General features: G+C 37.1%; 1 protein-coding gene across 5 annotated transcripts in view; it reads right to left on the bottom strand.

Moving 5' to 3' along the window:
- Positions 1-13,246, bottom strand: part of fnbp1l (formin binding protein 1-like) — a 47,210-nt gene that overhangs the window by 14,393 nt on the left and 19,571 nt on the right. For all 5 annotated transcript variants that reach the window (XM_077584156.1, XM_077584157.1, XM_077584158.1 and 2 more), the window contains 8 exons: positions 7,521-7,636; positions 7,080-7,130; positions 6,040-6,187; positions 5,239-5,301; positions 3,643-3,747; positions 2,376-2,504; positions 722-868; positions 410-631 (listed from right to left, as the gene is read on the bottom strand). In XM_077584156.1, coding sequence (XP_077440282.1) covers positions 410-631; positions 722-868; positions 2,376-2,504; positions 3,643-3,747; positions 5,239-5,301; positions 6,040-6,187; positions 7,080-7,130; positions 7,521-7,636 — 981 coding nt within the window. The remainder of the gene's footprint in view (positions 1-409; positions 632-721; positions 869-2,375; positions 2,505-3,642; positions 3,748-5,238; positions 5,302-6,039; positions 6,188-7,079; positions 7,131-7,520; positions 7,637-13,246) is intronic.

Below are 13,246 nucleotides of genomic sequence, written 5' to 3'. Positions count from 1 at the left end.
ATGTACCATAACGTAGTGTTTAATCATTAACGGAGACCTCACGTCACCGTTTCCTGCAACGCAGCTGATGTCTCGAACATAAACCAGCGACAGAGAGATAATAATTAACCAACATTGTCCTTATGAAGAAGAAGGGCAAGGTCCATGAGCGTACCAAAGATTTGACACAAACACTGATCGAGTGAAAAAAAAAAACTGCCAAACTGTGAAATATGTTTTACACAAATACGACAAAATATGCACCTCATTTACCTTGCGTGTGAGTTAAGGCTGGGAAATCGGAACATGAATTTTGAAATTAACTTGTAGATTATCAACCTAGTGTTAACTCCATGTTCTGTGTGTGTTGCTGCTTTATGATACATAAACAGGAACTGCTTGACGAGAAGCCGGCAGCAATTTCAGGTACCTTTGGTTTCTTCCCGAAGAGCCAGAGCTTATTCTTGCTTTTGCTGATTGTGTGTTTCGGGTCTGATCGTGGTGCCGGGGCTCCATCTCGCTCTCCTTTGGGCGTATTGCTGATGGCCCCGTCTGACCCGGTTCTGCTTAGATTCTGACTGAAGTCTTCAAAGGGGAAGTCGCCCGGAGGGTCAAAGCCGGACTTAAAAGACTCCACCACAATTCCAGAATCCTGGAGGAAGTACAAAAATATATATTAAAAAAAAAAAAAAAAAAAAAGACAAATGAGTGAATTATTCTTGTCATCATATCTTTCACACACCTTTCGCTCATCAACAGCTTTGGCCGCTGAAACCATTCCTTCTAAACACTTGGAGATAATGGGAATGACTCTTCGTTCTGCTTCTGCAAAGCTTCGGTACGTCTCCCCAAGCTTCACCGTTCGGCGCTGATCCATATCTTGCAGATTCTGGAACACATCACAGGCATGTGAGCAAAAATACAGAAGAGTGTTTTGTTGTGGGGAGGGGGGTTATACCAATTCATTCCCAATATGAACGTAGCAAAAAACAATCTACACTTAAGTTAGGGCTGCTCGATTATGAAGAAAGTATTCATCACAATTATTTTCACAATTAGGACGATCATTTATTTTTTGATACAAAACAAGAAAATGTTTACATGTAAAAATAAAATTAAAAATAAGACAAAATTCTTTGAAACACTAGAATTATGCAAGTTCTTTTTGGACAAAATAATTAAAAAAATATATATGTTATTAAAAAAATAAAATAAAAAAAGGTGTAAATGTATAAATTTAAACAACTCAAAATTAGTACTATTAATTATTTTTGGGGGACGATTATGTTGATTTTGTAATTGTGAAGTATAATAATTGAAATTGTAATTGAATTGAAAGTCATGGTTACGCTGCAGATGCCTGCTACCTCACTTGCACTGAGGTCAAAGGCCCTTGCACCCCATGTAATGCACACTACTGCCACCTACTGTTCAAATTAAGTTCAATAAAAAAAAAAAAGATTATATATGACAAAAATGTCATCCAAATTGAACAAAGAGATATATTTTTGCCCATTTTTCCAAAGTCAAGGACTGCTACTGAAATCCAAAATATTGAGTGTGATACAAATAGTCAGCTGTGTTCTGCGTACAAAAAGCGACAGGCCACTGGGTGAAATGCGACTCTGGTTGTTTTGTAAGCCAATGGAAGGAATTCTTAAAAATGCCCTTCCCCAAATACGATGCACATTAAATACTTCAGGTCTGTGTTGCAAATGCATTTTGAGAGTTGTGCGTGATTTCATTTCTTCCTCTGTGTTTTTTTTTTTTTTTAATATGCAGATGACATGGCCCTGGTAGCAGATGTGCACAAAATGGAGGCTTTCAGGAAATGGAAAGGAAAGGAAATGTGCTATGCGAGCAACAATTACTGCTCAGATTGTTCAATCTTTGTCTATTGAGGGAGAACAGGTTGAACAGGTGGAGTGTTTCATATACCTGGGGAGGGACACAAGTGGACACAAGACCGTCTTTCCCCCCCAAAAAAACAACAACAAAAAACCTAGCACTTAATCAAGCACTCCAGTGCCTCAGTCTTTTTTATGCCAATAAAAGTATTTTAAATGAAGATTTCGCAGTCACTTGCACAATTCATTCTTAAATTCAATATCACATACGGTACTAGTACAACTAGCAAACAGGAAAGAAAACTCTACATGGCTAATTTACAGGTTTACCTCCAATTCCACCATCCCATTTGTATAAATGCTTCAATTTGAAAGAGGAAGAGGAAGCTCCTATCAGGAAGGAGGCACAAAGTCCATACTTAACTTAACTGTAGGACATTTCAAATGAAAAACCCAAGAATGATTTGTTTCTCTCCTTTTTAAGCATCAATGTTTGCGGTTTACTGTTCTTGCACACTTTTGTTTCGATCCTTATAAAGGTTCTCTTACCTTAAAGATGTGTGGTATGGAGTTGTTGAAATGTTTCCACTGCTCGGCATTGAAGTTTTGCAGTTGGGCAGCATACTCGTTTTTACTCTCATCGGCCATGTGAGTCCGCATATATAACTGGGCTTTGGCCTGAACGGTCACAGTCATGCACAGCAAATCTCACCAAATGTCAAGTATAAAACATGAACATCAAATAAATGACCGGAGATGCCCACTGAAGCAGGCTACACACATAACGATAACTGGGCGGAATTGTGAGCATTTTAAGCATTAAAAAAACAAACAGAAAAAAATACTGTGACAGGTTCGGAAATCAGAGGACCATGCTTTGCTGTAGTAACAATTTACAAGTTTCTTTAATGAAATGTGTTCTTTTGCACGGACGTGTAATTAACTCATTTGCTCCCAAAAAACGTATAAATACGTTCTATTTTAAATATTACCATGGTCCCCAAAATGTATTTATGTTTTTTTTTTTTTTTTTATGCTAGAGCAGGGTTCACCAATTGCGGTCCAGAGTCCTGCAGGTTTTAGATGTTTCCGCCTAACAACACACCTGATAATAAAGAACAGGATTGTTCTCAGGCATGCTGATGGACTGTTTATATGAATCGGGTGTACTAGTGGGCGTTAACATCTCAAACCTGCAGGACTACAGACCTCAAGGACTGGAATTGGTGAACCTTGCGCTAGAGCACACAGAAGGCTTTGATACAGCCTCTGGACTGAAGCAATGGTAGTTACTACAAAAACAGCCAGCAGGTGGCAGCAGAGTATAAGAGATCAACCAGGGCCATGTTGCAAAAAGCTCTTTTTAATCAGACTTGTGAATAATGAAAGAAGAGGCTCTAATCTTTCTTTTGGTAGGTTTCATGTTTTTATAGCAATATAACAATATTCTGCGGGCCTTGGAAAATCTGACAAAATCCAATAAAACAGCCGGGAGCGAAGGGGATTGCATCAGTGAAAATGGCTGGGAGTGAATGAGTTAAGTGGTGTTGTTTCTAGTCTGTTACAAGTAAATTGTTCTAATTTTAGTAAATTGGACTATAAAATGCTACAAATCCGTCGGTGCGTACCGCATGAGACAGTCAATAGGAAGTAGTAGTGTCTTTAACTTAAATTAAAAATGTATTATATGACTAAAGGTAAAAACAAAAATAATGTCAGTAAACATTTTCATTGGCTAGTATTGTTGTTAATACAAAATACCGAAGCATAACACAAAAGACAATCACACTGACAGTTTGATTAGTGCACAATTTACCTTCTCAACTTCCGATTTTGTAGCATTGATGTCATTGTCTAACCTCTCATAGTTCGTTTGGGATTTCTCTGCTTCTTTACATTCTCTCTCAAACTTCTTTTTACTCTGTTGATAAAAAAAAACACACACACAAATAATACATTATCCATGTCAAGAGGATGTGAAATATATGCATGATTGTAAAATGTCTTCACTTCCTACCATAAAAACAACCAACACTTGTGACTCAAGATTAAAAGAGCCACAGAAAAAAGAAAGTGAGTTGAATCAGACGGAGATGGTTTCCTTCCTGACAGGCCATCTGGGTCACATTAGTTGTGAAGGAAACACATTGAATAGCTGAGACGTTACTATCAGGTCACTTGGTGGTCATTATTAAAAGCTTTACAGCCCACACACAAAAACATACTTTTATTGGTGTCAGGAACTATTTAATAATTTACAATTAGAATTTGAAGTCCTTAGTTTCCCCACATTGTGAAATAATTTTGCATATTGGTTTATGTTGTACTAATTGGGTAAATCCAATTAAATGACCTCAAAAATTAGCAAATGGAATCTCTCCGGGGGATTTTGAAAGCCAAAAGGAAAGTTGACAAGGGCCAAATGTGGCACATGTGACTTGCTTAGGGAGGGGCTGGTGTACATTTTTGGGCCCGTTTGTCGCTGCCTTAATCACCAATGACTGAGTGTGTCAAAGCTGTGGTTTTACCCTCATAAAAAAAAAAAAAAAAATGTTTCTGCTGCATACGGATTACGGAATCGTATTTCATTCACTTGGGAAAAAGGACTCGTTTTTCTGACAGATTTTTGGAGGGGTGAGTTTTTTTTTTTGTGCATTTTTTATTTTATTTTTTTTTCTCAGATTTTTGTATTTTTATCATTTCATAAAAAACACATTCAGAAAAACAGGGAAGCAAATATTCAGAAAAACAGAAGCCGCGGGGGGATTAGTATTTTTTTAAACAGCACCAGTAATTTTACTTGGTGGTAAGAGGTTAAAAAAAATAAAATAAATAAATTACTCTGAGAAACAGAAGCTGGTGCTCTATTTTTTGGAGTACCCCCTCCCCCCTGTTTTTCAGATTTTTTTACGATAGAAAAAATATATTCAGTAAAACAGAAACAAATTCAGAAAAACAAAATATATTTGAAAAAAGTACAAACAAAAACAAAGCTCGCTCCAAAAAATAGGAAAAAAAGGAGATTTTTTTTTTTCTTCAAGTGAATGCAAAACGCTTCCGCACTTACAAGATAATAAAGAGAGATGTACAACCTTTTGAAATCTTATTTGTACGTACACAAAGTTGGAGGTGCCTTTGGGGTGAACCCAAAAGAAAAAAAAAAAATTAAATACCGAAATAAATAAATATTGAAAAAAAAAATCTATGAAAAAGTGAATCCACAGTTGCAAACCTTGAGTGTGTTTATTAAAGCTATGCTGTACTGTAACTGTATTAAATGATCAAATAATGATAAAAATAAAGAAGAAAGGGGAATTGATAACCATACGACCTAGAGTAACCTTAGTATGTATTTCTCATGCAAAAATAAAAAAAGTATCCCCCACCCCCTTCTCCTTCTCTCCTTACTTACGTTGTCCATCTGTTTCCAGCAGTGATCCAAATACTGCTGGGCCTTCCTGCCCTCCTGCAGATGCTGCACTCTCAAATGCAGACACACGCGCGCACAAACACACACAACACAACACAACGCGCCCAAACATTTATACGGAAAAGAAACACATAACATATATATAAGAAAACATGGATATCCACAACACAGTACAAATGCAGGACGGAAAAGTGAATCATCCACGACGGATTTACTGGAGCAATAAGATGTCATAACTGAATGACTGAAATTTAAGTGTGAGGGATAACGCATAGCAAAGATTCACATACAATAATTAATCACCGCAAGCAACCGTGCACTACGCTGCCTAGTGTCTTTTTCCAGGAATAGTTATGCATATTACTCCTCCAGCTGACAACTGTATTTAAGAAAAAAATAACACGTCTGTGTCTTATTTTGGGTCCAACCATCCCTACGTTTGGAAAGTGGCTTAAGTATTCCACTGAGAGCGAGGAATGTTCTTCCAAAGAATGTGAAGAGTTAGCGAAAGGCAGATGTTTAACATCATGCTCAACATATGTACCCTCTTGTGTCGTTAAGTCCAAACACAAAACAAATGCGAGGCGAGACAAGGAGCACATGAAAAGTATCAACATGACAACAATCAACCAGGGGTCGAAATCCCCCATTGAAATGAATGGCGGGCGACCAGGGGTCGAAATCCCCCATTGAAATGAAAGGCGGGCGACCAGGGGTCGAAATCCCCCATTGAAAGAGTTTCCTTGGCAGCTTCATGTTGTCCAAGTGGCGTGCAGGACTCACGTGTTTCCTCTCTGCTTTGAGGTCCTGGCTGTACTTGATCAGAGTTCCGTAAACCTTGTGGCCCATCTCCTCAGCCACCACCTCCCGCTGACCAGCGTAGTCGTTCAGCTCGTTCAGTACGCCGTAAAATGACAGGCAGGACGTGAACCTGCAAAAAATGATTGCAAGGGATGAACGTACGGACGGACGCGGTCGTTTGCACGTTTCATCTGGAGTTGAAATTCAAGTGCACTTAGATCAGTTTTTTTTTTTTTTGGACTGAATATTTTAGGCATAAACCGGTTATCGGCTGGGTCGGTTATCGGCTGGGTCGATTATCTGCGCCGATATTCAGCATTTCGACGAATATCGGCATCGGCCATTTTGAAGAATCATACTGCCGATAATAGATCCATTTCAAAAAGTGTTCAGGGGGGGGAAAAATAATCAGGGAACTAATTATTTAAATTTTCATGGATGCTTTTTACCCTGGGAACTCTCTGTACCCTCTTTCTTTGTTTGAAATTAAAAGTAGCTAAGTAAAATGCTAATACTTCAGATATTTTGAAATTGAAACTTTAAAACTTGATTTACTGTGGCAAACAACAGGGAGCTATTTATTTACTTAAGTTTTTATTGATGATTGACTAAGATTTTTTTAAACCGTAAACATTAAACATTATTATGCTTTAAAAAAAAAAAAGAGCTGGAGTTTGTCTTTTTTCCCTTTTAGTGAAAATGAATATCGGCTCCAAATATCAGTTATCAGCGTCCTTTCCTACTAATAATCGTTACTGGCCTTGAAAAAAAAAACATATCGGTCAATTTCAATTTTGAATGCCATGTTTTATTGTTAAAATATTTTTTACAGTAATATATTGCACTTATTACATACAAATAATTAAAAAAAAATCCTACGTAAATTTCTCGCATTGTGTTTGTGACCACACAATTTTCCATATTAAAACAGTCAATAGAGCCAATTCTTACCACTACGTTCATGTATGTTCATTGTAATAAGCACACTGCAAGCAAAAATCACATATTTTCAGCAGACTCACCTTGGTTCCTCATCTTTGGGGCGTTTTGGACAGTATTTCTTCACCAAGTTCCTAATGCACAAGAGACAAGTAATGAGCTTGCTGTTATTTTTGGATCCTAATCATAAATGCTTTTTGTTTGTTTATTTTTTGGTCGTAGATGAAAGATTGGTTGCAAATTCAAAAAGTGTGCCTGTGCTTAAGGATTAACATTTGACCTTAGAAAAAAAAGAAAAGAAAAACACAATCAGCAAAGTGTACAGTAAATTGCTTGGATTATCACACCATGGCTAAATGAGACTTTTTTTTTTTTTAATCCTATTAATTCTATTCTCACATCACATCATCCCCGTCAAAATGTCTGTTTGGGGAATGTACAATAGATGTCCTGATATGCACTCTAACATGATTCTAAGACATATCGTCTGTAACATGTTGCGTTGTTTGTGTGAATTTTTGTACCTGAGCTGCTTGGCGTAATTCTGCTCAATTTCCAACCTTTCCTTGACAAATTTTGAATAACGCTCCAGGAAGTCGATCCCCCACTGAGTGTGCTTGTCCAGATTATCAAACTGGTCCTGATGACACAGCAAAAAAACACAAAGAGGGGACAAATATGAAGGCCAAGATCATAGTGCTGAAATACATTTGTGATCATTTTGCCAGATAATGAGATTCAATTTAACTTTTGTTAAATTGTGATTTGTAATACAGCATCACACAATTGTTACATCACAATCACATGTTAAGACGTCTCAATGCCAATGTTACAGAAATACGTTTTTTTTTTGTTCAAGAAAGTGTATTTTGTGCTGATAAAGTGCTATGCTTTGCCAAAGAAGAAAAAAAAAAGAAAAGTGAGCCCAAATGGACAATCCGAGGTGCTATGTTGAAATGTTAAACTTCTGTCAGTTGATCTGTCACTGACAGATGATTGATGGCTCAAACTTTGAGGTGGGCTAATGGAGCTTTTCTTTTCTTTTCTTTTCTTTTCAGAAAAGCTACAAAACTGTCCGCAAAAAAAAAAAAAAGATTAGTAAATGTCTTCTATTGTTTGTGAGGCAGACTATGTTTATGTATCTTTAATAAGACTGAGACCGTCACCAAGCCACAGTTCAACTGAAAAAAAAAAGTAATTTCCAAGTGCCTGAATATGAACGCAAACACACAAAAGACAAACACTCACAAATTAAAAATATCACGTGAATTGTTGTCAGGGTTGTGGTTTAAAACGAAAGGCTTACACTGTATGTGCTAAACTATTATGTTTTTGGTGGTCCTAGCAAACTGTGACCCTGCTTATAAATATTCAACTCTTATATTCATCTGAATGTTGCTCATTTTTTGGGTCAGCTACACATTTTCCAAAGTTGGAGATATGTCAGTAATACAATCTCTTAATATAGTATGAAAAATAATGTTTACTTCCCTAGCTACCTCTTCGCAGGCTCTGTCAATCAAGCGGAAAAAAAAACATGAGCCGCAAAGGGAATACAAGCGAGCTGATTTGTTCCTTAGTCAGTATTTTCCAAACACAGATAGCGTGGCAGATCTGAGTGACGGTTAAGCAGAACTGCTACTCCAATGCACGGGTGTCGAGTTTATTTTGGTCATGTTTAGGTATTACTAATTCTGTGCTAAAATCAGGGATGTGATTTGACCAAAGTGAAATTATCTGAAAATTTAGCCGGGGGTCTGGGGGCCGCTGGCACCCAGCTAGGTCCAGGGCAGTGCCCTGGTGGGGGGACAAGGGGGGCGCAGCCCCCCGGGGCTCATGGGTTTTCCGTGCTTTTAAGTACTTTCAATGCACTCACATGACAAAGAAATAGACAAAACAACAGCATAAATTTTCAATGTATATTGAACTATCCCATATAAAATGGCAGTTTTAGTCAACTCAAAATCAGTCACATTCAAAAACATTGGACTGCCTTTGCTTTTAAAAACTATCACTGAGAATATCATCATATCTAACTAATGTGATTACTAAGTTAACACATAAATAATGTTGAAGAGTTCAAATTTCATGAACAAATAATTGTATCGTGACCAAATGAAAAGCAACTCATATTAGAGCATACCACAAATGTCTTTGTTATAGCAGAAGATGTTATCTGTCGGAGTCATGTGCATACACAATGAACTACTACTAAAAAAAATAAAAAATATATAAAAACAAAAAATCCGAATTTTTTTTTTTTTGGGGGGGGGGGGGGGTAAAAAAAGCGGAATTCCGCTAATTAGCGGAAAAATCACATCCCTGTAAAATGAAAACAACAAATGCATTTTGCATTAAATATTAAGTAGATATCATGTATTTATTTTCTTTAGTGGGCCGTATAAAATGATGTGGTAGGCCTGATCTGGTTTTAGTTCATGTGAAACTTAAACACTGGCACCAAATCTTCTCAATTCCAGAAAATTAGGATTGAGCAAATTGTACATTAGCGTTCAAGATTCTATCGCATAACAGCCAGCTTGTTTGAAGAGGCGTAATATCACATTTGTTGTGAACATTCTTATTTGGCTACCATGTGTCTAACTTGCAATTTATAATCATTAAAGAGAGAAATGATTACCAGTGCCAAAAGGGAAAAAGTAACAACACTAAAAAGGCCATCGCACTACCAGGGCATTGTAACAAAACATGCCAGTGTGGTTGGTTGGTTATTATCATACAGTAGCTTCCGTGCTGGTTGGGTTCATGTTGTCCAGCCCCCTTTTTTTAAAATGTCACATGTATGGTTGTATGAGCCTCTCTGACCGTATGAATAAGTAATGGTCAATGAGCTCATCCTGTAGTTTTGCGGCAAGCTCAGCTCTATAGAGAAATGACGACATGCGAGGCTATTTCCAGCTTCGTATGTTTATCTGTCGTTTTATTTTTCTTTACTCACTTTTAATTTATACTTTGTATGTTTTTTTTCTTTTTGATCGGGGGCAGATACCACAAGTTTCACTTCTTTCTCTCCCTTTTCATTTCTTTTTTGAAGAATGAAATAAAAACATTTGAATTAAATTGAAATTAGATTCAAACAAATGCAATCAAGTCTGGTCCAATACTGCAGAAGTAACTCGACGTACTGGTTTGTCTTTAAAATGCCAAGACTTGATAAAGTGCAACATCAAATTGTTACTATGTGCTTCTCCAACATTAAAAAAAGTAGAACTGTAATCGCAAGCAACCAAATACTGTGCAAGAATCTAATTGCATCAAAGCCTTTGGTATGCTCTAACATAAAAAAAAAATAAATAAAAAAAAAAGAAGGTATAAATACGTTTTTGGGACCATGGCAATATTTAAAATAGATTGTATTTATACGTTTTTGGGAGTAAATTAGTTAATCCAATTAAATATTATTTGGTCTAGTTTTATTTTGTTATTAATTCTTTAGTTTTTACTCAAAGTTTGTATTAAGTTTAAGGGTTAATCATTTGACTTTTATTTAAAATGTTTAGCTGCTTGTGTAGCTTTTAAATACTGCGTTGTTCCTCCATGCATTTCTTTATTTTTATTGATTTAGATTTGGCATTAACACTTGTTTTATTTGCACTACTTATTTAACTCATATTATTTATTTTGAACGTTAGAATACATTTCTTTCAATTAAATGTAAATTGAATTACTTATTTTTAAATGAATTATTTGACATATTTGTAGTTATTCTTCTTTTTTTTTTATTGCTTGAAAAATTTTTTTTTTTATCTCAAATTCCATTTGCCATTTAAAACGATGCAAATCCACAACCGTGATTGTGTACGCACATCTACCTCAGAGTGTTAGCATGAAGCTCACCTAGCATTGGCTAAACTGCAGATACAGTATCCCACGTGAATGTTCCATTTTACAACCATAGCCTACTTTACAGCCAATCAAACAGCTACAGTATGTGGCCATAAACCCGGCAGATTAGCGTAGCAGACATCCTGTGTGCATTCCATGGGACGAGGCAACGTTAATTGGCAGCGAATATGCTGGTGGGACAAAAGACTAATTACCCACTGTTGCATTCCAGGGCAGACGCACAAACACAGTTTGTCTTCCCCCTTCCGCTGCATTCTTGGGAAAAGACCTTATTTTTCTGCTCGCTTATGAGGACCAGCGATACGAAACGTATTACGCTAGTGACCACTAGAGGTTAAAGAATCATTGCCTCGGTCAGAATATTTCCGTTGTTTTGAACTTTTAATATCTGCGATTTTGTATACCAGTGGTTCTGTCATAACGGTGGTACTTGATGGTATTTGACGTAAAGCGTTTCGGAACCACTGGTATACACGATAACAGACAGCACACACACACACTCCGTACAAGAGAGCCTGGAGGTTTTTTTAGAGTGATGTCAGTATTTCAGACAAGTTGACATTTCCCACCCAGCTCCCTCTTGTGTGTTGTGTGTATGTGTCGGGCTGCGGTTGAAGAAGGATAACAATATTTTGTTAATTGTGTGATCAAGGACAACATCAGCATGCCTGTCTTCTAGCCTAAGAAAAATGTGCATCCTGCATACGACTCATTTTTATCTCGTGCAATAACAATGCTTGTAAGTGAATTGTGTGACTGATCAATTATTGCTTCTACACTCTTGTACACGCATGCAACACAGAAGCAGAACGTGACACACACCCGACCAAATGCCCAAAATGGAGGACGGATGGGATTCATTACCATAAAAACACTCAGACTAAAATAAATAACTAGTCATTGTTGAGTCACTTCCATTGATGAGTGCATTTAAAGCATGTTTTGTAGGTTTTGTAATGCTTGAGTCATTAATCATCAAATTTATTTCAATCCGTTATTTATTGTCTGTGACCAATAAAACTGGATACCACACTCAACACGTAGCTTACTCGGTCGTCGGAGAATAAACAAAATCGTTTTTTTCAAAACATGTCACGAACAAGATGTGATCTTTTTACTGCTCAAAATAATATAGATTCACGCACACACAAAAAAACAGCAACAATTTTAAAAAGGTTGTTCGTCCATCCTGTGCAGGTATAAATGACATTTTAATGCAACTTAAAAGCATGCCTACATACTGCACACACACACACACACACACACACGTTTGTTTTGCTATCTTTGTGGGGCCATCTCATAGACATAATGCATTTCCTAGCCCCTTCCCTTAACCCCAACCACCAAAAAAGATTGCCTACCCCTACCCGTACCCCTTACCCTAACCTCAACCATTACCCAATTCAAACCTAAACTCTAAAACCAAGTCTTGACCCTCAAAAATAGGTCTAAACTTGTGGGGCCCAGCAAAATGGCCCTACATGGACCGGTGGGCCCCCCCCAACTGTGTGAAATCCCAAAATGTTTGAACAGCATATGTACTTCAGTGCCCACCTGTTGACCTAAAAACAAGGTGTGTTCAGGCACAATGTTGTCAACTTCCTGTGTTGTTGCAGCACAAAGCATGTAGGCCACTGACCAATAATAACCTGGTGGTAATATTTCTTGCACGTAAAGATAATAAAAACACATAAACAAAGCAATACATCATTCACTCTGCTAAAAACAAAGACCACATTCAACAAATGAAAACAAAACATATATATGACAGATGTAGTAAAAGGGTTGAATTAAAGCGTAACTTTATGGCATTTTTAACAAGGGACACTTCAACGGAACTTGCGGGAATCGGCAAGTTTTGAGGTTGATCAGTGATCGGTATGATGTAACTAATCCCATGGTACTTTCACACCCATACATCACATGATGGATCTCACTGCTGTAACAGCAACAAAGACAAAAAGTTAGAATGCTAACCAGTGGTGTGAAGTTCAGAAGCACACACCTACATTTAGAACCTAAATGAGTGGACTATACTCACTGGCCACCGCGGATGCTAACAGGCTAATTGCTAGTGGCAATGTATCACTGTTCACTAATATAGTTGAATTCATTTCTGGAACTCTATCCTAAACTCATTGGAATAAGAATGAATATGCAGGGGACAACGGTGGACTAGGTGGTCCAATGTAGCTTATCCAGTCTTAGGCGGGCTAATAAGGTTGCAGACATTGGATACAGGCTTGTCAAAAAGTTTTCTGAATATTAGACAAAGATGAATAACTGAGACTTAAAAAAAACCAATAATAATTTAGTAATGTTATGCATAAAATGCAGAATTTTACAGAAACGACGAACAAATTAAAACACCTCTTGCACAACA

This window comes from Vanacampus margaritifer, chromosome 13 (assembly GCF_051991255.1).
Source record: "Vanacampus margaritifer isolate UIUO_Vmar chromosome 13, RoL_Vmar_1.0, whole genome shotgun sequence".
In the NCBI taxonomy this organism is placed as follows: Eukaryota; Metazoa; Chordata; class Actinopteri; order Syngnathiformes; family Syngnathidae; genus Vanacampus; species Vanacampus margaritifer.
Note: the sequence above shows the minus strand (reverse complement) of the source record. Positions and strands in the feature narration are given on the sequence as shown.